Consider the following 21,678-nt stretch of genomic DNA (forward strand, 5'->3'; position numbering starts at 1 on the left):
ATTCCTGCACCTCTAATAATCTATAACCTCGGTGACCAACATTCCCATGATATTTCCAAACACGCTTTTGTCCGCAGCGCCAGCGGCGGCCATGTCGACGAATCCGTTCATGGTCGCAGTTGAGCTCCACTTCCCACAGCTTCTCCAGCAAGTCCGCGAACTAACTCGCCATAATGGAGACGCTCCATCATCTACCATCAAGTTTCTCGTGTGTGTGCCGCAAAGCTTGTCCTTGTTGACAGGCATGGTGACGATTGCTGATGTGGCGACGCATGTGTTGGTTGCCGACGCCACCGTTGGCATGTACCAAACCCTGGACGGTAAGAGTTTCTAGAGCGACGGTCCCAGTGGCTTTCTACATTGCCCCAACGTCACTGAGCCATTTTTGTGTGCAGGGAGACGAGTTGCAATAGTGGGCAGCTCCATCGTAACGAAAGAAGGTTTTGATGGTGTTCCCGCTCGCTCCGTTCGCATCGTCATGACAGACACGTTCGCCCATGCGTCCATAGGTCCACCCGACTCGTATCAGGTACTCCGACTCCAACGAATCTGTAACGCAGTGTGGATTCAGTGCCTGCTCCTCCACATCAATCGACCATTCGTGGGCGGCGTTGCCGTCCCGGAGGACATGGGAGAAATGGACTGCGCGACCTTTCGACGGTACCTTGCCATGATTCGGGCGTACCCCGAGTCGGCCGCTGTCTTTTCATCGCTCGACGTGTTTGTCCATGACGTGTTCGAGCCCACCACATCCGCGTCCAAGAAACGTCCTCGTACGTCGTATGATGATTCCACGGTCATCTCGTGCGGTTGACTTGCGCAAAAAATTGAACTTGTGAAGGTTGGATGCCGGGTGTGCTATCTGTTCAGCGTATCCATCAATGCAATCCCGTGCTCTGCGATCGTGGATGCACTGGATGCCATGCTCGATGGTCTTGATACCGAGCACAGTGTTTCACTGATTCTTGCTCCGGTATCACGGACTGTTTGCACGAAATGCGCTATGATAACTGTGCACTCACCACTGCGGGGCATCGCTAGAACACTACTTAACGCCCCGACGACTGCGCCATGTATGGACAAAATGCGTCGACCTTCTGGACGACACAGGCACGCTGGACACTCCGCTCTTGGCGCCAACCCATGTTCAGCAAGTCCATCCTCACATGCAACGTCGTCTTCACGTTGGGTGTAGGCATCGGCACCTGCAGCTCGCCCAGGCCGTGGAATCGTACTTGATGGAGCAAGTTCACGACGTTGTCTTCGCCGCTGTCGTTTTCAGGTCTGGCGGTACTCCAAATCGATTTGAGTGGGATCGCAATTATTTCCCGATCTGCTTTTACAGGGATCCTTTCAACATGCTGAGATGGAATGTAGATGTCGAAAGCAAGATGATGCGGTGAGGCATACGTGGCGACTCCTGGAGCACGCAACTCCGCGCGATTTCAACATTGCCCGCGAATTCCAAGTAAACTCCCGCCCTGCAACTCATCCAGTCGTTTCTCGGACTCATGCTCTGTCTCGCGGGTCGAATCCTGCGGATAGTCAACCTCTTATCGATGCGACTTGGGCAAGTTGTTCTCATCCCATGCATCGTGTAGTGTGAACAGCGCCAAGCGATTGACTTGATTGCCAACACGCACGTGGAATGCCACTCGCCGCTGGCCATGCTCATGCAGCTGAAACGGGCCCTGACGGCACTGAACGACGCGATCAGCCGACACCTCGTCCGCCATCGCACGAACACCCCTCGCGACGCAAGTATCGCACAGTACTTGAGCACGGACGACGTTCTCGACCAGCTATTGTTCGTTCTCGTCCAAGTTTCCAAGCAGTGCCCTGCATTCCCACTCGCCGCGATCGTAACGTACATTCAAGAGTACCATTTTGTAAACTCGTCCGTGTCAGCGTTGGGGTACGTCGTCGTGCACGTTATGGCCGGTCGGTTGGAATCGGTGTCGGACAACGTGTGCGTGTATGCAAGGTTTGCGCTGGCCAACTTTCAAGTCGCGCTGGAGTGGTTCACGTCGCACTCGGACGATGATGTTCCGCCTCCACGCCCCGTCGTAGTCGAGCCCGTGCCGCCACTGGCGGCAGTCACTACTTCGTTGGCAACAGCGGCGACTTGCACGACGTTGCGCGTCATGGGTTCAGCGCCGTTTGCCGGTCAAATCATTCGAGACACTGTCCGCAACATCTCGTGCGGCCCTCGTTGGTTTGCGATCGTTTCAGGTTGGTGCCGTGTCAACGTACCCACCCACGCATGCCACCACTCGACTCGAATGCGACGTTGTGAGTAGATGCAGGTGACGTCTCGACGTGGGGAGATGCTTCGGGCGGACGATTGGGTGTGACGCTTCTGACCACGACTCGTCTGGACGTTCCGACGGCAATTCCTCAGCTGCAACATGTTGTTCAAGTGTCGTGTGGTGGATGGCATGTCTTGGCGTGCGACTTGAATGGGCATGTTTATTCCTGGGGTACGTGCGCGTGGAGGGGGGGGCTATGGAGAATGTGCAGTCGTCGGTCCCTGCGTCCGTCCATCGATGTGTGGTGCATTCATGACTGGGAGCACAACGCCATAGGGTCGAATGTCAACGGTCAGTTGGGGCTTGAATGCCCCAATGTATCGATGGTACCGACGCCGACGTTAGTTGAAGGTGCGCTCCCACATTCGTTGTTCAAAAGGGTCGAAGGATGCATGCGTGGCAATGGTAGATCTGGTTGGAACGTACATCAGCGCCGTGGCGAGTGGCGATGGCCATTCGCTGGCCCTGACATCGTCGGGGCAAGTTTATTCGTGGGGAAGCAACCGATTTGACCAGCTCGGTCGGGATCTCCAACAAGGATGGACTTTTCAGGTTCGAACAATGCGTCCACCTCGTCCATCATGGCTCATATTCGTTGGTATGCCAGGTTGGACGTGTGGACCACGATTGGGGCGGTCGCAACCTGCGATTTGAGCGGCGGTGTGGCACAGCTTGCTCTGACGTACGGGTTTCGTGAGTGTCGGTGTAGGTTTTTTTGAGCTGTGTACTTGTCATAGATGGTCGACCAAGTTGCGCCAGGTGCCGCGATGCGCATCGCGGCAGGAAGTTTCCATTCTGCTGTGATTACACGGGTAAAAGTTGAACCTTGTGCCGTTCAGTTGGGACAATGTTTAGTTGATGGGATTCTATTGCCAGGACGGGGCGCTGTTCATGTGGGGCTGCGGGCACAGCGGTCAACTGGGTCTGGGGTCGTTTATGGATGCCTCCGTCCCAACTCAGGCACGAATTGGTTCTCCGTCCCTGTCAGCTGCAACTTGTGAACTCGACGGGCGCTTGCTGCATCATTAGGTGCTGCAACTGGCTCACGACGAGGTGTCCGTGGCCCACGTCGGGTGTGGCGCCAAGTACTCTTGCGTGCTGCTCGCGTCTGGCCATGCGCTCATTGCTGGACAACTCGTGGATCATGATCGCGTCGTTCTGTCGTCGACTTGGTTTGTCAAGGTCCCGACCCCCGACGACGTCGACGATGCAGCGTTCGCTTCGCACTTTGTGTCGATTTCGTGCGGTCCGGCCCATTGCGCCTTTGTGAATGTGCGTGGAAATGTTCTGGTACGACACGTCGTTGTGCTGACCATCGGGGGGCACTTCATTGTTTGCACGGATTAGATGTGGGGCACGAACGCACAAGGTCAGATTCTGCCACAGGACGGCACGGTCGACGTGGTGCATCCACCACGATGGCTGGCGTCGCGAGTCGCCCACGTCACGTGCGGGGAGTCCCACACCATGTTGGCGATCGTCGAATAGCAACACGACCGGATTCCATGGCTCTTGGCCGACAGCTCCGATCGGGTAACCGAGTAATGAGACTACAGGCACGATCGCATTGCAGCACATATTCATGCCCGAGTGGATCGCCGCCGCCCGCGCGGTCCACAATGGATTCACACATCATATCTTGGGCTGTTTCAAAGTCGCCATTTCTTCACGACCAGACCGAGAGAACGTGGTGAAACCCCCGACGCCGTTTGTTGTTCTTTTGTCCGAAGGCGTCGGTCCCGTCGTCCAAGTCCAACCAAGGCATGCAGGGGCTGTCGGTGGGGAATGTTGTGGGGCGCGCCCCTACTTCTTGCCGACAAGCGCTGCCAAACCCATTCGTGCCCCGTGGTCCACGTGGCCATGCGTCGTTCGATGCACGGTAGAAAAAGTGTATATATATACAGGGTGGATCTTTGGGCCGTCCAATCCCGTCCAGTCGCCACGTCAACGTTCGATTTTATGCGGTCTTGACAATAGCACGACCACGGCAGTGCCAAGATCCAAATCTGCGGGTGTGCCACCACGGTTTCCCTTGTGTTGGACGACTCGACCGTGTCGCCAAGAAGGTGCGCTGCACGTGCACTGGAGCCCCCGCCGTCTGGTCGTTGCGTCGTCGCCATGCAAGTCGACTGTGCGCTGTACTTGGCCAACTGCACCCACGACACGTTGTTCCAGCCATCGTATGTCCGGTGCGTGTGTTTTGTCGCGCCACGTCGTTGCCTGACTCGGGCCATCGTTCGGTACAGGTGCCAAAAGTCGCAAGGCCAAAAGGTTCGTATCCCGCGCGTTGGGTGCATTGAGTGTTGGGCTGTAGATTCTACGGTGTTTTCCACACTGTTGTCCGCGGCATATTCATTACCGCAACTGCGGATGCAGCGTCAACCTCCGCGTCCACACCGCCCCACGGAATCTGTCGAACGGGAGCGGTCCGGCGACTGCCAACGCTGGATATGCCAACGCGGCGGCCACCGGTGCACGCCCTAGCGTTCTCGTCGCATACGCCAAATTTTCCCAGCTCGACGAAGACGTCGACTGGGCCGTGCACGACATTGTCCCGGCGGGTACAGTTCTGGACGATCTGCGTTCACGAGATTCGCCATTTCGGACGTGGATTCCTGGACATGTCGAGTGGACAAAGGTAAAGTGATCGTACTGCAGAGTTCGAGAAGAACGTGGGCATGCTTTGACTACGTTTCCTCGACAGTGACAGCGACGTTTCCTAGGGAAACACGTGGAGCTTCCAATTCGACGAGAAGAAGGGAGACGGATGGCATTACGGGTGGAAGAGTGGGCGAAGTCGATCGCAACGCACGTCCGCACATGTTCTCAAGGTACGAACTGTGTCGATGGCTGTGAATTCGCCTGCGGTTCTACTCATTGGCGGGGAATGCGTAGGCGTTTGTGTTTGACGTGTCGAACGACGGAACGTGGTGCGTTGTTGGCATTGCATCATCGACGCCGTTTACCATCACAAGCTACCGCGGCGAACACAACCGAAAGCAAAAGAAAAAGGAGTTGAGTGCTTGCGCCGCCTCGTCCAGCTACATGCACAAGTTTCGACGGGCTACTGCGTCCCCGAGTTCTCTGTCCATCGTTCGGTGGTCCGAAATGTCCTCGGACGACAACGACGACTACAATGTAGCGGGTATCATGGACGATTCAGCCCGAGTCATTCGTCCGCGAAATGTCTCGTCGAGTACGGGATCAATTACTGCGTCGGCAGTCACCTCCACCCGCATCCCCACCCACCATAAAACCACGCGAAGCGGCGCTCCGACCAGCATGCCCATCCTGGCGACTTACCCGACGATGCCCGAACACGGCGACATTGCAAATTTGTTCGCGGTCTTGCATGTTCTGGAACCGAACGACTGTCCACCTTCGCTGTGGACCTCGTTTGAATCGTCATGGATGGAGTCCAAGGGATTTTCCACATGCGGCCGGTCGTTGCTGCCTCTTTTTTACCATTCACACCATAGGCAGCTCCGGCATCACTTGCCGTTTGGCGGATCGCTGTCGCCTCTTCACGACACGGCGCTCGGTCTTTGTTTGCACCTCATTTCGTCCCTTCGCAACGTGTCCGACCGTATCCAACGGACCCTGGTGAGCCATGGAGAGGCCGTGCTAGACAAACAACAAGCGTTGCGCGTGTACGACGACTGCATGGGCATCTTGCAACGTCAAGTGCAGGCTGTATTGACCCAACATGAAGGCGGACCAACCGACATCAAGGAGTTGCTGCGGTACTTGCCACAAATCCCGACCAGCCACATGTCGCCGTCCAACCATTTATATCGCTTGTTTGTCGCACAACTGCGGGAAATGTTCATTGCGGTAGGAAGCACCGCGTCTTGCATGAAAGAGAATGCGATAGCAATCATTTCATGTGCTCCATAGTCTCAAAACGATCACGTTTCGACGCAGTCTGTGGGGACAACAGCCTTTGACGGCATGTGGGTGCACATGCCGGAATGCACATTCTTTTCAACGTGGACGTTGTCGCTGTCCCTCATGGGCTACCTCCGGTGGACGTCCAACTTGGTCGCGTTCTCGCAAACTCGGTCGGGGCATTCCATTCAGGTAGCGCCCGTGATCTCATTCGTGGTTGTGACGTGTTGTTGGATGCTCCAGATCCGATCGGCAACGCCGTGGTTTGCGTCGGTACCAATGCTGCTCGAGCTGGATCAAATACCCCACAGCTTGCGAGTGCTTCCCAGCGGCGAGTCGTGCCTTGCTGGCACACTTGCCATCGATTACATGGGCCAAGCGACCGATAACTTCATACGGCTGGAGCTGTACGTGTTTGGCTTGACGACAGTTCATGTCGTATTCCTTGAAGCCACTCCCCAAGTCCTCGACACTCTTTGCACCACCATTTGGATGGAATGCCAGGTGCGCATTGACGAAGTTCGGCGCGACGGTGAGGTTGGACTGGGTGATGAATCGTCCATGGACGCGGCAAATCGAATCGCGTGGGTCCAGCAACTCGCCCATCGCACAACTGTCGTCCAAATGGTGGCCAAGTATGAACGGACGGCATGCTGACCTGCGTGCTGACCCGTCCTATCAAAAGCGCACGTGTAGCTCTAGGCAGTCGCAGCATTCCAACTTGTAACAGTAGGTGTATATTGTCGTGTGCTTCGGAGAGGTCGACGACACAAGTCGTTCCGCCGTTGCCGAGAATGCTGCATGAAGACAATGGCGTGGGGGCCGCAACGCAGAGCATTCGAGACGAGGGGGGAGCGATTGCTTTCTGTGCTCATATCTGCTACTATTCCTCGTGAATCGAATGATTCTAGAGCTGCCGCTTGTGGTTTTCGTACGACCAACTACCTCACGTGCTGCATAGCGGGTGAGTCCGCTCTACGGTAGATCTGTCAAACCGACAGGGCCCAGGATTGGGGTCGACATCGGTCCGATGCACGTCGCACACTCGGTGCTGGGACAATACCCGTCGTGCGGTTTTAGGTCGGTGGCATGCCATCCAGGCAGCAACTGTTTCTTGGACCTGCTGTGCACGATGTACGGATGGTCTGTCAGACTCAAAAGAGTCCTTTGAACTGTCGTATTTGCATGCAACGTCGCCGTTCGGACAAACAGGTGGCAGTCATACGCGAAGTTTCTGACCGTGGCAGAAGGTGGATTTTCGTAGTGATGTTGCAAAATCGGTGAAGGGATTCGTCGCTGTGCATCGGTGTCAACCACATAACGAGGTTACAATGCGCGAAATAATTATATGCACACATGGAAATTTTGGTTTTGCGGAGAAGTACTGACAATAGAAAGGTTTCATAACTATCCTTTCGTTTCCTGTTTCGCTTCCCACCGCATGTTTCAAGAAACCCTTCGAAAACCGTTAAGGAAACTCACGAAAACTGATTGTCATTCTTTTCCCACGGCCCTCGGAAACGAAGTCAAGCTTTCCCATTCGGCAAGTGATGACAACACCAGTGAAGCGCCGCGTCTTCACCGAGTACGGAGACGTCCTGCTACTGACCCAAATAAGTGCAGAAATGCCATTCTTGGCCCGCAGGGGCAAGATCATGGACGTTTGGGACTCAGTCGCACGCAATTTGGCCACCATGGGCGAGTTTGACCGCCCACAATTCGACGGAAAGAAAGCGCAAGCCAGATTTCTTATCCTCTTACGGGACCATCGTGAGAGCAACAACGCTTCGCAACGAGCCTCGGGTGCTGCCGAGAATGTCACCGAAAAGATCATCTTGTTACATGATATTTGCAACCAAGTCGGCGAAGCCAAGCGAGAAGAAAACAACTGTCTGACGCAAGAATACGAAGAAGCCTCAAAAGTCGAAGAGAATGGGGCCTTCGTGCGCGAAGAAGCGATGAAGTCGCAAAGAAAGCGAATGATGAAGGATGAAGACGACTCCGGCGGGGGCTATGGCGGCAAAATGTTGAAGGTTCTTTCGTTGATGAACGAATGCAGCAAAGGTGCTTGGAGATTGGCAAACTTATTTTTGAGAAGTAAATGGCTTGTTGGAGTGGATCAATGATCGTGAAGTACGCGCCAATGATAGTGAGGTACAGCAACAACAAGTTCAAGTGTTGCAGTGTACATTGACTACTCTATTGGCTGCCCTTGTTAACAGAATGTAAACATGCCTGTGCGCACAATACCAGTAGTAACAATACCAGTAGTAATAATTTGAACACAGTACATATCTGTGCAGTACACAATTCTCATTTTACAGATCAACAACGTCTACTGTGTCAAGATACTCTTTAAGTGATGGTGGCAGCAGATCTAAGTACATGCTAATTTGATTTCCGCGAAAGCGGCAACAATGACAATTCGTCAACAGCATTACCACACAGATGACTTTTGCCACTGGAGATTGCATGATATTAACCTGTTCTTGTACGAAATGTGCGGCCAGAGGGATTTCACAATTTTGAAATTCCACTCCACAGCTTGCCGCACTCTCACATCGATTTATTAAAAGCTTGCTGCTCTCGCGACAAGTTGTTTCCACGATTGCCACTCAAAATATACTTCGTTACTCCGTAGCGGGGTCTCCATTAATTTACTTTTTGGAAGAGTTGTCGGGGTGTTGGGCAATTGACCGCGGTAAGCCACTCAATGCCAGCATAGCTGAATCATGACGTCGTCCTTCTACAGGCTCCCAAAAGTGAACGCAAAGGCCATCCGGTGCAGCCACGGCCTGAAATTTTAGGCAGTGGTATCGTTTGTGTCCGCTGTAGATTTGCATTTGCAAATTTGATCCATCCCCAGTAGCTGATATTTGATTCGTTTGAGCTTTGGTTCCATCAACGCAGCCAAAAACGCATTCCAGTGGAGATCCTTTGGCAGCAACAGCATTGCAGTAAGTGTTTATGCGGGCCCGTATCATTTTTTTGTTCAAAAACAAGGTTTGGTTCCACCGGTCGTAAATATCGTGCACGAGCTGCTAGAAGATATCACACAAACGTCCCAGGGAACGTCCAAACATTCGTGACATGTCGTGGTAGCGCCGTGGAAATGTCAGTCGATTCAGAAGCAGACACATAGCTTCGTCACGGCATATACGTGTGATGTTCTTTGTGATGAGGACAGCAGGCAATCCAAGTATGTGACCCAGTCGCTTTGTGCCAGCAACATCGAAGCGGAAATCCAAAATGGCGTATGCATGTGCGTACCCATCGAGTGAGAAACAGAAGTTTGGAATGACGGGTGGCTCAATGTACTGATGCACGTAAAGGAACTTCAGCATGCGACGAGTGGTATCAGTCGTCGCATGGATGGACGAAACTCCCTTCAACTTGTCGGGATAAAATTGATGGACCTTTGAGTAGCGTCGAGCTGGAGCAGAGTTCTTCGGCGGATTGCTTGCTCCGGCATTCAAGAGTGGCCCTCAAACTGTTATGGTTTGGGGTGCTATTGGCTACAACGGTACTGGAACGCTTATTTTCTGTGATGGAAAATGAAGACTACGGACTATCTGGCCATTATCGAGGAGGAATTGCCTGAGAAATTTGTGATATTGGTACTTCTTGTGGACTTTGAGTTTATTATGCAAGACAACGCACCGATTCACGACACGACGAATGTGCTTCGAAATTTGTGAAATTGGCACTTCTTGTGGACTTTGAGTTTATGCAAGACAACGCACCGATTCACAACACGAAGAATGAACGAAGAATGTGCTCATCTCTTTGATGAGAATGCATTTTACATGCTGAGTTATCCACCGCAGAGTCCTGGCTTGAGCCCCATTAAACATGTGTGGGAGTACATGAAGCTCAGAGTACGGCAAAATCCTCCATCATCGCTGGAGCAATTGAAACGTCAATTGGTGACATCCTGGGATAACATCCCAGTTGCATTCATCCAGAAATTGATCGAATCAATGCCTAAACGGCTCAGCAAGGTCATTGCCAACATGGGAGATGCCTCGAAGTACTAGGATTCAGACAAATGAAACAGTTGACATTTTCTTGTTGGGGTAGGAAGACTTTTGACATTAGTCAAAATACTGCAGCTGATCCAATGGTCCGAATAAATCGATTTTCATTCTATTGCGACAAATTTTCGATTCACTATACAACAAGGAACAAGACGCAAATTTTTTTAACACTTAACACACGAGCATTTAAAAAAATACGCTCAAAATACGGTGGGTACGAAGACTTTTAACACCCACCGTACATCGGCAGCCACGTTACTGAACGACATGCTGTCGTCGAAATCGTCGGCCGCAGCCGCCAAGGACACGGCCTCAGTACGTCCAAACTATCACAGGCCGTTCTTTGCTGCCGGATCGTACCACTGAGACCCACCCGTCGGTCGCGTCGCCCGCCACCTTGATTCACATCCAAGCCACGTTGGGCAACAGGCGGTACATGTTGAAAGTCAAAGGCAACGTACGGCTCTCGCCGCACGTTGTCAAAGCTACATCGTTGGGGCTCAAGATCTGCCGGGTTCAAATGACACTGGCAATGGCAAATGCGCTCGCTCACAGCTGGGTCGTCGCGCTCTCCGTCATGGGGCTCGTCAGGCACTGTGCGTCTCTCCCCTGACGGCTACCGACATGGGACCAATCCACCGCAGTCAAAGTCGACGTGCCCTTGCAGGTTATGTAGATGGACTGCGAAGACGAACAATGAGCATTGTTGGTTCGGGTCGTCGTAAACGCCGTAACATCGACTGAGAGACTGAGACAACGTGATACCGCCACCCGACGTGGTGTTCCGAGTCGGCAAACCTCGGGCAGAGCGACGTCGATCACAGCAAATTCCACACAATTGTGCCGCGCACTTGAGAGAAAGCACTCCATGCAACAGTCTTCACACCGTCGACGCTTGAAAACGTGAAGTCGGTGCGTACAAGGGCCACGTGGGAGCTGACTTGCGTGAACAAGGTGATTCGAGGCAGCTTGCCCAGCGGGGTCACTTGCATTCTCGTCGACACCACCATCATGGAAAAGTAGCAAATCCAAAGTCCAATCCATACAACCTTCGTCACACAGTGGGTGTGGCCTTGGAGTAAACACCGCAAACCTTGGTGGCCGGCATTGCGCCATGTAGCACTTGCCAAAGGGGAAGCGTGTTGAGGTAGTTGGTAAGGTAGCGGCAACGCGACAAAACCCATCCAATTGCGGTCACAGGACGAGCTATACAGAATCTCGATGGATATCTCCCTGCAACCGTGTATTTGTCGCGCGCTGTCGGGGTGTGCGTTCCATCCTGCTCCATCGATGTGAAAACTTTTCAACTCGTGGTGACCGCAAATACCAACCTGTTTTTTGGCTGGAAAAATGCCAATCAGCTCTGTCGTTGTTGCAGCGAACGATGGTTCGAGCACATGACAAGATTGTGGGCGTTGATCGAAATGTTCGTCGGAGCGTGATCCGCCGCCATCATTGACTCTCCTCGTTTGCTGGGGCAGAGCGACGCCATGGCAAGAAGCAGCTGCTCCATGTTGGAGGCCATGGGTGAATGTATGTGAAACGGCTTCAATTGCGAAAATGTCGGGGGCGTCGTCGAAATCGAGGGTGGTGTACTATGAATTGCAGCTCCGGGAAGCGATCATGGCCTCGGACAACATCCATGCACTGTTTGACAAGGAGCGCCGGATTCAGCGCTGTATCCAACTCGCGGACGAGCTCTGTCGTGACTTAACCGTGTTTGGTCCCGTGTTGCGTACGTCGCGAGCCCCTGGTCGCCGAGATGTTTTCCGACACTTTGCATGGGTAGGCACGATCTTGACGGAGCTCAAGTCGGCCATTTTCAGGTGCGTGGGGTAGTTGCCCATGCCTCACTTTTCAAGTCCGCCATGTCACACATGTCCATGGCAGCGACGAAAAGTTGGCGAGGGGGTTCTTCGGTTCGGGGGTGTTTTCAGACACAGCGACGGTGGCCGAGATTCAGGCCAGGTCCGCCATGCTTGCTTCGTTTCCATAGGGACGACTTGAACATTACGCCGCCCTATGCATGCAGGACTTCATTTCGAGAAATACCATGCTTTGTGCTGCTCGACATTGCGTACACAGAGCGGACAAACGTGTTGCAAGCCAAGGTGCGTGCGGATCAGTGCAGTCCTTTGTCCCTGATACAGCAACGCCGGCATTGCAGGCGGAGCTGGACGCCCTACAAAGTCACACTCAGGCGAAGCATTCGACAGTCCTGGTCAATGAACGTTTGCTTCGAAAGGAAATCAACATCACGATGGGGGAACTCGCCGACACTCAAGGTGCGCTGCCTCCGCACCACTGCGTGAGGCGTTGCCCCACACAACCTTCACCCCCAATTCTTTCCTTTTTCCAGCTCAAGTTGCGCGTACCAAGGTGGCTTTTGACGCTTTGCAATCTGAATCGCACCAACAGCGACGGGACATGGCAGCGTCCACGTTGTACCTTCAACGGTACAGTCGTTGATCGAGTTGCGATGTGTGACGAGGGATGGTGCAGGGAATTGAAAGCCATGAGCGTTGCTATCACCGAGTACCAAGCTCAGATTCGCGACCTCCAGCGCGAACTTGCAACAACCGATTCTGTCCGCAAAGACTTTGAAGGGGTGCGTGCCAAGGCGTTATCCCAACCGGCATCAAGTGATGCACGTACGTTCTCTGTGCGTCCTCTGTTAGCTTGAATGGACCGTCCAACATGACATGCAGCAACCAAAGCCTTGGTGCAAACTTTGCAAACAGAAATGCAATTGCTGTTGTTGCGAAATGCCCGTCTGCGTGAGTATGACAACGACATTCAGCGGTGTAGCCCGGATATGCGCCACAAGTGCGATGATGCGATTGACACATGCACATCACGCCAAGGCATCGATAGATTTTGCCAAGATTTTGCGCACGACATCGAGCCTCTTCTAAACGAACATTCAGCGCTAGAAGTGTATGACAGATATCGTGGCCGTCTTCCCGAACCCTGCCTGACGTTGATTCGCCATGTTAGTTATGTCAGGGAGCAGGAAGCAACACTCGGCGATCTCGTGGTAAGCCCAACCACTTGACGACAAGAATATTCCCCAGCAGATAGTCGATCGCGTTCGGTGGGTACACTCGCATCATGGCGTTGTGCGTAGAACTCGATCCAAGAGCCTCACAAGACGCTCTTGCTTCACGCGCCGCCCGTGCCCGACACGGTGCTCTGGGTTCCGTTTGTCAAATGGCATCCTGAGGTATGCAATGGTCCTGCGCGACTCAGACTCCTTACGTGGTGGGAATACGTACGTAGCCCATGCCGAAATGTATTCCAACCTTAAACGTTGACGACTTGGAGATTTTTTTTTCGCACTTGTGGGCCAAGATCGCGACCGTCGAGCGCAAGTGGGTGCGGTGGACACTTGAGCACGAACGAGACGTACGTTGTGCAGATCGTTCGCCGCGTTTGAAAATGCCCCTGAACGTGGAGGGCGCGTCGTAGAAACAACTTTCGACACTCGAGAGCAACCATGCAAGCGACGTTCTTCCGATCACGCAAGTTTGCTTTGACTTTGTCGAAGATCGATATGGAGAACCACGGGTTGCCGTGCTCGTCATGGCGTCCATTTTGGAAGCCATCGATCGTTTTGTCGGTACGGTCCGCTCGATATATTCTTCCGAGTTCACTGCTACGTTTGGAGCAGAAGAAAGCCCCCAGCTCGACTTGTTCGGGTCGGTGTTCGCAGGTAGCCATCACTAGATTTCGGTCGCATTGTAGGTTCACGTGAATGCAGGCGAATTGGATCAGTCTGCTTGGTGGTACTTGATGAGCGTCAAGCAGCATGTGGCGCAGCTGGAGCTCGATATTACGACGGACGCAGCCTTACGGGCTGTGGGTCAGTATCTGTTGCTGCCCCAGGCCGACATCAACGTTGTGGAGGTTGGGCATTGGCGTTTTCAGATCGAAAAGTCATGTAATTGTAGGTGCAAGCCCTCGATTCTTTTGTGACAACCGTGCACATGCAAGTTCGAGGTGTCCTTCCTGAAAAGGTCCGTGGTCGATGCTACATGACGGTTTGTGGTAGGTGACCTGACTTCTACGAAATTCTTCGACTGGCTTGCCGCGCGCATCCTGACGGCAGACGAGTTCCACTTTCGAATGGCGAAACACGTCCTTTCCCGCAACGACGGGGCCAACTTGAAAGAACTCACACTCGTTGACTTCTCCAAGAACGTACTCGATTGCGTGCACTTGCCTCGAGCAGTACGACCATTCTATCATCAAGAGTGCAAGCGCGTCATGTACAATCCGTAGCTCATCGGCCGGTACTTCCGCGGGATGTGTCGTGAAGATCGCGACGTGGCCTCCGTGGAGAGTGTCGTGTACATGCTGGCCTACATCCAATTGATTCAACCTGGAAGTTACAACCAATGAAGCGACATATCCGGTTAATATCCGGTGGACTATCGCTTGATGTTCGAATTTGAATGTTGATGCAACCTGTTCTGGATGAAATTGGGAAGCATCGAATGGACAATTACAGGAGTTTTCCTCTCCATTTTTCATGTATCCCTTGCCCAAATTCCCACACAGTCGCCTGAATTCAAGGAATAATGGGAAAAACTCCCCCTTTACCACGTCCTCGATGAACTTGTCAAATCTTTGTTCCCTTATCCAACTGCGCTTTCAAGCTACGGACATGGAAATGGCACAAAGGTCCATTTTCGAAAGACCAATGGAGCGGTTCACACCAGTGAGGACGCTGCGGGACGCCATTTATGGCAAGGTTGTACTGTGCAAGCAGGATCAGTGCGATGGCGACAACTTCGTGGCAATAAAGATGATGTGTCTGGCCAATGTGACAACCAAGACTGCGGTTCGCACCGGCCATCGGGTCAAAGAGGACGGGTACGCAATTTTCATGCTGTTGCGGATGCAAACGTGCAGCTTCAGTTTTGCATTGTTGAATGCAGGGGCGAGGAGATGGCGATCCTGATGAGTTTGCCACCGCACCCATCGATTGTGAATCTGCTCGAATACTTTGAACACGACGGCATGTTGTGTTTGGTGCTCGAGTACTGCGCTTTCGGCGAACTGTTTGACCACTTGGCTCGTCATAACCAGCGCCAGCCCCATTTGCACCCGTCGCAACCACAACGGATGTCGCAACCATCGCCCAACAAGACGCCACCTGCGTACATGTCGGAGCGACAAGCAGCTACATGGTTTCGGCAGATTGTTGATGGGGTCCGCCACATCCACGCCAACGGCATTGCCCACCGTGACCTGTCGTTGGAAAACGTCCTCCTTGACGCCAACCAGCACTGTCGGTTCGTCGCTCGATCATGTCCAACGCTCCATCATATTCATGACTTTTTTGGTAGAATATGCGATTTCGGACTGTCATCTCGAGAAGGCAAAAGTTGTTTGGGACGTGTGGGCAAGACGTTTTACATGGCGCCCGAGGTGTATTTTGGCGACCACCAGCGATACAACGGTAGTGCTCGCAGTCGTTGCCATCGTTCCGCCATGGTAATTATACTGCTTGGTGTAGGCTTCAAAGCCGATATTTGGTCACTGGGGATTTTGCTATTTATCCTTCTCAGCGGGATTCCACCGCTCGAAGTGCCGTCCGAAATCGACGCTCGGTTTCGTATCATTCGGCAGGAAGGCGTCCAGGAATTGGCCAAAATGTGGGGGCTGGCCATATCCAACGAAGCACTCGACTTGCTGTCGTTCATATTGAGAGCCCGGCCGGAGGAGCGCCCTTCCTTGGACGAAATCCTGAGCCACCCGTGGTTCGAGACGCGATGGGTGGACGGAGTCACTGGAAACCGAGTGGTCGTTGCGTAAAAACAATGTAGAGAGGGCTACCCATGTCTCGGGATTTGTCATGCATCTTGCAAAATCTACATGTCGGATGCAGCATCGACACCCGAGAACTGCAAATACGTGTGCAATCACGCTAGTCTAAAATCCCGTCCTATATGAGGGTCGGGGCTGTGCGTCTTGGACGATCGGAGTCGCCTTCGTTTGACCGACCGAGTTGAATTGAATCGGACAAGTGGTGGAGCTGGTTCAAATCGGCTGCGCATGACAGATTTCCGCCTCGTGTGGAGGACTGTACCCGCAAGATACGTGTCATGTGCGAGCTACAGCGGTGGCGGCACTATCCGCTCATCGGAGCTGCTGATAGCGTGCAATATGGCCGCATATCCGTGCCCCCTTCATTCTAACCGGGCGAACACGCTTCCAACTTGAAAATCACGCGCGGTGCCAATTCAATCCTTGTGTCCTGCGATATGTATATTCGGTTCACACTTAATGCTCCTGCCGTCATAGGCAACGAAGAGCCAACGTGACAACGGTACCTGGTGTTCGACTTCGTCGCCATGGCACGGCTCGCCAAGCAAGGGTAGCTCGGATTCGCGGTGGTCACGAATGTTGAGCTGTACAAGAAGACAGAGTTCAAGTCTTGAGTTCGTTGGTGCGTCGAGGATGTGTAAAAGATCCAGGACATTGTTGAGCGGTTGCTCCGGGCGGAGTAGTCGCTGTGCTCACATGCCCATTGACGTCGTAGAACTGTCGCATCCGTGTACTGTAATGGCGGTATGCACGCACGACGACGGGCAAGTCGCATGTCCCCACGGCCCCATGCCGACGACGTTTTCTCCACAGATTGATGCCATGATCGAATCCGCTGATGCGTTAGCCGGATTCGTACGGCCGCATGGGCTGGGGGCTGACGCAACTCTCGTACCCACCTTGGCACACCCACCGACTCGGTAACCCACCCAACTACCACGCGCTCGGCGCTCCAGCGCGCTTCACATGTCAAGGCAATTCCCTTGCGGCGGCGATCTCTACGTCGCTCGGTCAAACCTGATATGCATCGTATCTGCCGCAACACCAATTGTAGCTGCCGCAACAGGTGGAGTCACGAGAAGCAGCTTGTCCACGGATGCGAACGTCGAAATCGCATGTTCACCAGCGAAATGACTCATCCATGCCCTTGCCCACACAACGTACCAGTGCGTTGCCGGGTGTGGCGTCATCAAGTGGGACCCCTGTCTTCGCATGGAGCTATCGAAAACCCGACCTGATGGTCCAATTTGCGGATGACAACCACATGCCCGACGGCCTCAGGACTTTCTGCGGGTTTTGTAGTCAATGCGGTCGGCCCACGGGGGTCCAAGAGATACCCACGCGCGACACCAGACTGATGACACCGGCTCTTGTGTACCTACGCCGCCACCTGGTGCACCCACAAGACAATCGAACGGATCCGCCACCCAGGATCGGCGATACGCAGCGGCGGGTCGATGCATCCGTTCAAGCCCAAAGCTGGTCCCCTCTTGGTCCAGTACCCCCCACTCGGCCGACCCGGCGTAAAACGTGGGAAATCGTCCGCCGGCTCCACTCTCGACGCTCCCACGGACCTGCCACGTCGACGCCATGTGGCGCTCCTCGCAACCCACACAACAACGGACACTGACATCACGGAATAATTTAATTACTGCTGGCTGACGCCTTCACAATGTAGCACTAGCGGCGGCTGTTTGGAGTCCATGACGCGTCCCTGCGGATCGGCCTTCATCCGTGGACTGGCTGTCACTGCTCGTGCTGGCGACTGCCATGAGCTTCCCGTGAGCCATGCAGTACCCGCTGCGTTGGCTGTTCTTTGTACAGCCCGCATACTTGCACGGCCGGCCGCCGCCATGGCACTTGCAAAGGCCTCGCGCCTGAGCACTGCGCGTGCAGTCCTTGACGGAGCATCGCCGTCCCCCGCCATGGGCAATGCAGTGTCCGCCGCCTTGATCGCTGATTTTGCAACCAGCAGTCTGGCAGCGGCGGCCGCCACCATGGCCCTTGCATAAGCCGCGGGATCGAATACCTTTGTTGCAATTCGGCACTCGGCACAGACGCGCGGCGCCGCTGATGCTTTTCCCGTCATTCGACGGAGATTGCGAAATGGATACAGCACTGCCGTCGGACGGCGCGTAGTGCGACAAAGTCGACGAAAGGTTGTGGCGCAGCGATGGAGGTTGCGCCTGCAGTGCATCGTGCTGTTGGACAGACGATGAGTATTGAGGGTATGGAGCATGGGCTGGCAAGTGGTGCGACAGTTGCTGTTGGTGGTGGAAGTGGGCGTACGATGCGGATGCCGAAGGATCGGAGTCATAACGGGAACCATGGCGGCTTTGGGTGCCGTTCGTATTGTTCTGGTCGTGGTACGGCGAGGTCGTCATGGTCATGATTGGCTCGATAAATGGCATGCATTCGTTGAGAGCTTCCTCGAGCAGCGCCGGGTCCAGGTGTTTATTCATCGACCTGACGCTTTGGCCAGCGGTGTGCTGTTCCGCGTACGGTTGATGATACGATGAGTGAGGGTACGGGTCGTAGTGGTGGTGTTGGGGATGGTAGGTTGCCGGTGGCTGCTGCTGCTGCTGCTGCTGGTACGATGCACCTTGGGCCGACGGTTGGAAATACGACGGGCATGGCTCGGGCATGGGCTGGGTCGAGTACTGTTGGTGTCGGTCGTACTGGAACGCTTGCAGAGGCGGCAACGCAAGCTCGTCTTTGACGTCCGTGTACGCTCCTTTGCTGGACGAGTTGGGATAGCGACACGAGTGTGGATGGGGCTGCATGATCGCTGTGGCAGTCGAATAGTAATTCTGGTGCTCCACCTGCATCTGGGAAAATCCACAATGACCACCTTGTATGGCGCCAGAGGGTCAGAGTGGGATTAGAACAGTCCTTGGTTGCGACATCACGACGGGAACGACGACGTGCTCCTGGAAACGGTTAGGGCGTGCCGCTCCCCTGATGTTTGTAGCGTCCTCCATGGTGGAAAGAGGGACGTCCTCTTAGATGTTTTGCTTGTAGGCGCCGGCGGAACCCCCCCCCCGCGTCGATTCGTCGTCAGGCGACAAGCCGTATGCAATGAATCGGCACGTTCTGGATCTTCGAGCTCTGCACTGTAGGTTTGTATTGACATCCCAGGTGGTTTCTCGCGCAGCATGTGGGGTGGTGGGGACGACTACATGTCCGGGCTCTTGATGCTCTGGACATTACCTAGAGTGTATCGTTGGGAGGTTGGTGGGAGTGCATGGTTTGGGAGGAACGAGGTCGAGGCGCCGCCGTATCGACCGGCCGAGGCGGGCGGGCGGTGGGTAATCGCTGCCACAGGTCGGTTGCGCTGGATCGTTTTGCACCGAGTACCCAGGTATGACAATAAATTAGAAAACCTCCAACCAATGTCTGAACCAGGCCAGCCCCCACGTGGCTCATTCAATTTACCACGTGCGCTAGTTGGTTTCTCGCGATGGTTATCCCACGGGGCAAGAGTAGCTTGTCATGCCCAATCTCTTGCGACTTCCAAAAGTGGCCGCCCCATTCATTGGTCGTCACTGCTGAAGTAAATGCATCGAGTGCTCGGCTGCGTTGCAATGTCTTGGAGTAGCTAAAGAAGAGCATGAATCCTGCGAGCATTCATGACTCGGAATAGAATCTGGGATGCGCAATGGACGCTCGACCTCAGTGGAGTCGGGAGTGCGCGGTCGGCTATGGATATGATGAAACAAACATACTTGCGGTACTGCACGGTACTGCACAATGAATCATTACTTCGGCCGCCAAGCGGACACCTCGCACGGTACCATTCGTGGACTTGAGCGAGTGCCAAAGTGTGCAGTGAGTGATTCCTGAGACGATACGAATCATCTCATTGAGGATTTCGAGTTCACAATGGCAAAACGCAGATTCACCTTGACCATTCCAGCTAGACAAACCCTCCCCATCATATTCCATGCTCTCTCAAACGCGGGAAATGACTGGAAGAATTGTTATTGATTTCCCTATTAGTTTACTTTACTTCAGCGGAGGTGCACACAGTGCAACTTGCCCACAGATCGAATGGGTTGTGGGGGGGACGGCTCGTTATGGGTTCATGAGCGACCGACTAATCCACTAGAGACCAACACTGGTATTCGATCTAGTTCATGTGCTTATGTAGCTGAAATTACGTCTGTGGTGGATTCAAGCAATGAGCACTTCATTGTCTGACTGTGAGGTGGAATTTCACATTGGATGGAATGTCGAAGTGTAAGTCAGCACTGGTTTCAATAGGGCGAGAAGTCGGTGCAACATGAGCAACTCCACCATTCACGAATAACTTAAATGATTTGAATACTGTTCAGTTGCATTTTACATACATACCTCGCTCCAACAAGCGAGGAAGCAGATGAAAGACTTTAGGTTGAGTTTTACTTCCTCTGGTCGCAAATACTGTTGACACCTTTTTCAAATTTCCTTCACGAAGTAGATATTGGTCAAAATCCCCTCAAACCAGCACCAATTTACAGCCTATCAAACGACCTCACTTCACCAATTTTCCAATCAATCTTATTTGACGTTTCGGCTGAGATAGACGTCCTGAAGCACTGGACGCCAGGGATAAAAAAATACAAACATTCGTAACTCCCTCAGTTCTTCTCCAAATCGCTTCAAACTACTTGCAATCGCTTCATCTTGAAGCGTAGATATTGCTAGCGCCCTTCAAAAATTTCTGGGGACCGCGCTACGGAGGTTTGAATGCCGAGTGAACAATCTGGTCGTGAGCTTGCGAACGACCAGCGAACCGCCATATATCACTATCTGCTCGAGCTCAAGGTCGACGGCCGTGTGCCGCATGGGTTCATGAAGCATCTGTGCGAGAAGCACAACGTCATACGCCAAGCTATCTCACGGATATGGCTGCAAGGGCAAGCATCCAGAGGCATTGGGGAATACGGCAATGTTGCGTCGCGCAAAAAGGGAAGGTGCGGTCGTAAGCCCACGCACACACTTGCTCAACTTGAAGCCAGCGTCAATGCCGTCCCGACACATGCTTGTTCGACGTACCGCAGTCTCTCGGCAGCTAGTGGCATCCCTGTTGCAACGTTGTGGAAACTGTTGAAGGCCAAGGCGATTCGACGGCGCAGCAGTCGCCTCAAGTCCATGCTGACAGTGCAGCACAAGGCCCAGCGCTTGTCGTTTTTTCGTGGATGCATCAAGTCGACGCGAGAAGATGGCCATACGTGGCACGATATCCTTGACAGGGTGCACGTCGACGAAAAGCGGTTCTACATCACGAAGTTGAACCACAAGTATTACCTTTGGCACGATGAAGACGTACCGCAACGCAAGTGCCAGTCCAAGGCTCACATCCAGAAGGTCATGTTTTTGACAGCCATTGCTCGTCCAAGATTCGACCATGGCCAGCGCAAGATGTGGGATGGCAAGATAGGGACGTGGGCTTTTGTGGAGACACAGCCGGCCAAACGAACAAGCAAGAATCGAGTTCGCGGCACGCCTGTCACGGTTCCGATGACTGTCACCAAGGACATCTACCGGCGATTTATAATCGACCACGTCATTCCGTCGATTCGCCAGAAGTGGCCTGGCCGACGAGGGAGCACGATCTACAACCAACAAGA

At 53.6% G+C, this 21,678-nt stretch overlaps 7 protein-coding genes across 31 annotated transcripts; 6 read left to right on the plus strand and 1 right to left on the minus strand.

Moving 5' to 3' along the window:
- The first annotated feature begins 62 nt into the window (after window positions 1-62).
- On the plus strand, window positions 63-3,966 carry H310_04764 (hypothetical protein). Of its 7 annotated transcripts, XM_008869240.1 has the most exons (16): window positions 63-320; window positions 396-529; window positions 572-773; window positions 1,042-1,150; window positions 1,196-1,282; window positions 1,378-1,468; window positions 1,602-1,915; window positions 1,985-2,232; window positions 2,301-2,480; window positions 2,586-2,660; window positions 2,719-2,861; window positions 2,917-2,991; window positions 3,047-3,121; window positions 3,186-3,269; window positions 3,339-3,599; window positions 3,657-3,966. In XM_008869240.1, the coding sequence occupies exons 1-16, from the start codon at window positions 92-94 to the stop codon at window positions 3,795-3,797; spliced, it is 2,448 nt and encodes an 815-aa protein (XP_008867462.1). In that variant the 5' UTR covers window positions 63-91; the 3' UTR covers window positions 3,798-3,966. The 7 variants fall into 7 exon arrangements, with proteins under 7 accessions (XP_008867462.1, XP_008867460.1, XP_008867464.1 ...); XM_008869238.1 differs by having other exon boundaries at window positions 396-773; XM_008869242.1 differs by having other exon boundaries at window positions 3,339-3,966.
- Window positions 3,967-4,270: 304 nt separating this feature from the next.
- Window positions 4,271-6,948, plus strand: H310_04765 (hypothetical protein). The gene is made up of 7 exons (XM_008869245.1): window positions 4,271-4,498; window positions 4,556-4,580; window positions 4,624-4,947; window positions 5,033-5,140; window positions 5,205-6,143; window positions 6,207-6,389; window positions 6,441-6,948. The coding sequence occupies exons 1-7, from the start codon at window positions 4,428-4,430 to the stop codon at window positions 6,852-6,854; spliced, it is 2,064 nt and encodes a 687-aa protein (XP_008867467.1). The 5' UTR covers window positions 4,271-4,427; the 3' UTR covers window positions 6,855-6,948.
- Window positions 6,949-7,852: 904 nt separating this feature from the next.
- Window positions 7,853-8,298, plus strand: H310_04766 (hypothetical protein; the record flags this gene model as incomplete). Its single annotated transcript, XM_008869246.1, has 2 exons — window positions 7,853-8,230; window positions 8,257-8,298. 2 exons carry the CDS (start codon window positions 7,853-7,855, stop codon window positions 8,296-8,298), a joined length of 420 nt encoding a protein of 139 aa, XP_008867468.1.
- A 3,496-nt stretch (window positions 8,299-11,794) lies between these two features.
- On the plus strand, window positions 11,795-14,759 carry H310_04767 (hypothetical protein; the record flags this gene model as incomplete). 18 transcript variants are annotated; one of them, XM_008869250.1, is made up of 18 exons in its annotated part: window positions 11,795-11,969; window positions 12,024-12,060; window positions 12,125-12,202; window positions 12,267-12,345; window positions 12,402-12,519; window positions 12,594-12,690; window positions 12,737-12,885; window positions 12,943-13,060; window positions 13,109-13,171; window positions 13,232-13,271; window positions 13,362-13,457; window positions 13,514-13,639; window positions 13,703-13,853; window positions 13,905-13,946; window positions 13,995-14,140; window positions 14,185-14,233; window positions 14,286-14,464; window positions 14,516-14,759. In XM_008869250.1, 18 exons carry the CDS (start codon window positions 11,795-11,797, stop codon window positions 14,633-14,635), a joined length of 1,863 nt encoding a protein of 620 aa, XP_008867472.1. In that variant the 3' UTR covers window positions 14,636-14,759. The 18 variants fall into 18 exon arrangements, with proteins under 18 accessions (XP_008867472.1, XP_008867471.1, XP_008867470.1 ...); XM_008869249.1 differs by having other exon boundaries at window positions 12,943-13,171; XM_008869248.1 differs by having other exon boundaries at window positions 13,703-13,946.
- A 109-nt stretch (window positions 14,760-14,868) lies between these two features.
- Window positions 14,869-16,206, plus strand: H310_04768. 2 transcript variants are annotated; one of them, XM_008869265.1, is made up of 4 exons: window positions 14,869-15,109; window positions 15,175-15,531; window positions 15,586-15,698; window positions 15,756-16,206. In XM_008869265.1, exons 1-4 carry the CDS (start codon window positions 14,901-14,903, stop codon window positions 16,052-16,054), a joined length of 978 nt encoding a protein of 325 aa, XP_008867487.1. In that variant the 5' UTR covers window positions 14,869-14,900; the 3' UTR covers window positions 16,055-16,206. The 2 variants fall into 2 exon arrangements, with proteins under 2 accessions (XP_008867487.1, XP_008867488.1); XM_008869266.1 differs by lacking the exon at window positions 14,869-15,109 and having other exon boundaries at window positions 15,111-15,531.
- Window positions 16,207-17,688: 1,482 nt separating this feature from the next.
- On the minus strand, window positions 17,689-18,899 carry H310_04769 (hypothetical protein). The gene has a single exon (XM_008869267.1). It carries the CDS (start codon window positions 18,892-18,894, stop codon window positions 17,734-17,736), a length of 1,161 nt encoding a protein of 386 aa, XP_008867489.1. The 5' UTR covers window positions 18,895-18,899; the 3' UTR covers window positions 17,689-17,733.
- A 2,000-nt stretch (window positions 18,900-20,899) lies between these two features.
- Window positions 20,900-21,415, plus strand: H310_04770 (hypothetical protein; the record flags this gene model as incomplete). Its single annotated transcript, XM_008869268.1, has 1 exon — window positions 20,900-21,415. A coding segment is annotated over one exon (516 nt), but the record flags the coding sequence as incomplete, so codon positions are not given.
- Window positions 21,416-21,678: the final 263 nt, after the last annotated feature.

This window comes from Aphanomyces invadans, assembly GCF_000520115.1.
Source record: "Aphanomyces invadans strain NJM9701 unplaced genomic scaffold supercont1.7, whole genome shotgun sequence".
Classification (NCBI taxonomy): Eukaryota; Oomycota; class Saprolegniomycetes; order Saprolegniales; family Verrucalvaceae; genus Aphanomyces; species Aphanomyces invadans.

Excerpts from the sequence above, each read along its gene's own strand:
- H310_04765 (XM_008869245.1), top strand. The coding sequence starts at position 4,428 with ATGCAAGTCGACTGTGCGCTGTACTTGGCCAACTGCACCCACGACACG. Across the intron at positions 4,499-4,555 it reads TTCCAGCCATCGTATGTCCG|GTGCCAAAAGTCGCAAGGCC; the intron begins GTGCGTGTGTTT and ends CGTTCGGTACAG. Across the intron at positions 4,948-5,032 it reads GACATGTCGAGTGGACAAAG|GGAAACACGTGGAGCTTCCA; the intron begins GTAAAGTGATCG and ends GACGTTTCCTAG.
- H310_04764 (XM_008869238.1), top strand. The coding sequence starts at position 92 with ATGTCGACGAATCCGTTCATGGTCGCAGTTGAGCTCCACTTCCCACAG. Across the intron at positions 2,233-2,300 it reads TTGGTTTGCGATCGTTTCAG|ATGCAGGTGACGTCTCGACG; the intron begins GTTGGTGCCGTG and ends CGTTGTGAGTAG. Across the intron at positions 2,481-2,585 it reads TGGGCATGTTTATTCCTGGG|GGTCGAATGTCAACGGTCAG; the intron begins GTACGTGCGCGT and ends ACAACGCCATAG.
- H310_04768 (XM_008869265.1), top strand. The coding sequence starts at position 14,901 with ATGGAAATGGCACAAAGGTCCATTTTCGAAAGACCAATGGAGCGGTTC. Across the intron at positions 15,110-15,174 it reads CATCGGGTCAAAGAGGACGG|GGGCGAGGAGATGGCGATCC; the intron begins GTACGCAATTTT and ends TGTTGAATGCAG. Across the intron at positions 15,532-15,585 it reads GACGCCAACCAGCACTGTCG|AATATGCGATTTCGGACTGT; the intron begins GTTCGTCGCTCG and ends CTTTTTTGGTAG.
- H310_04769 (XM_008869267.1), bottom strand. The coding sequence starts at position 18,894 with ATGCAGGTGGAGCACCAGAATTACTATTCGACTGCCACAGCGATCATG.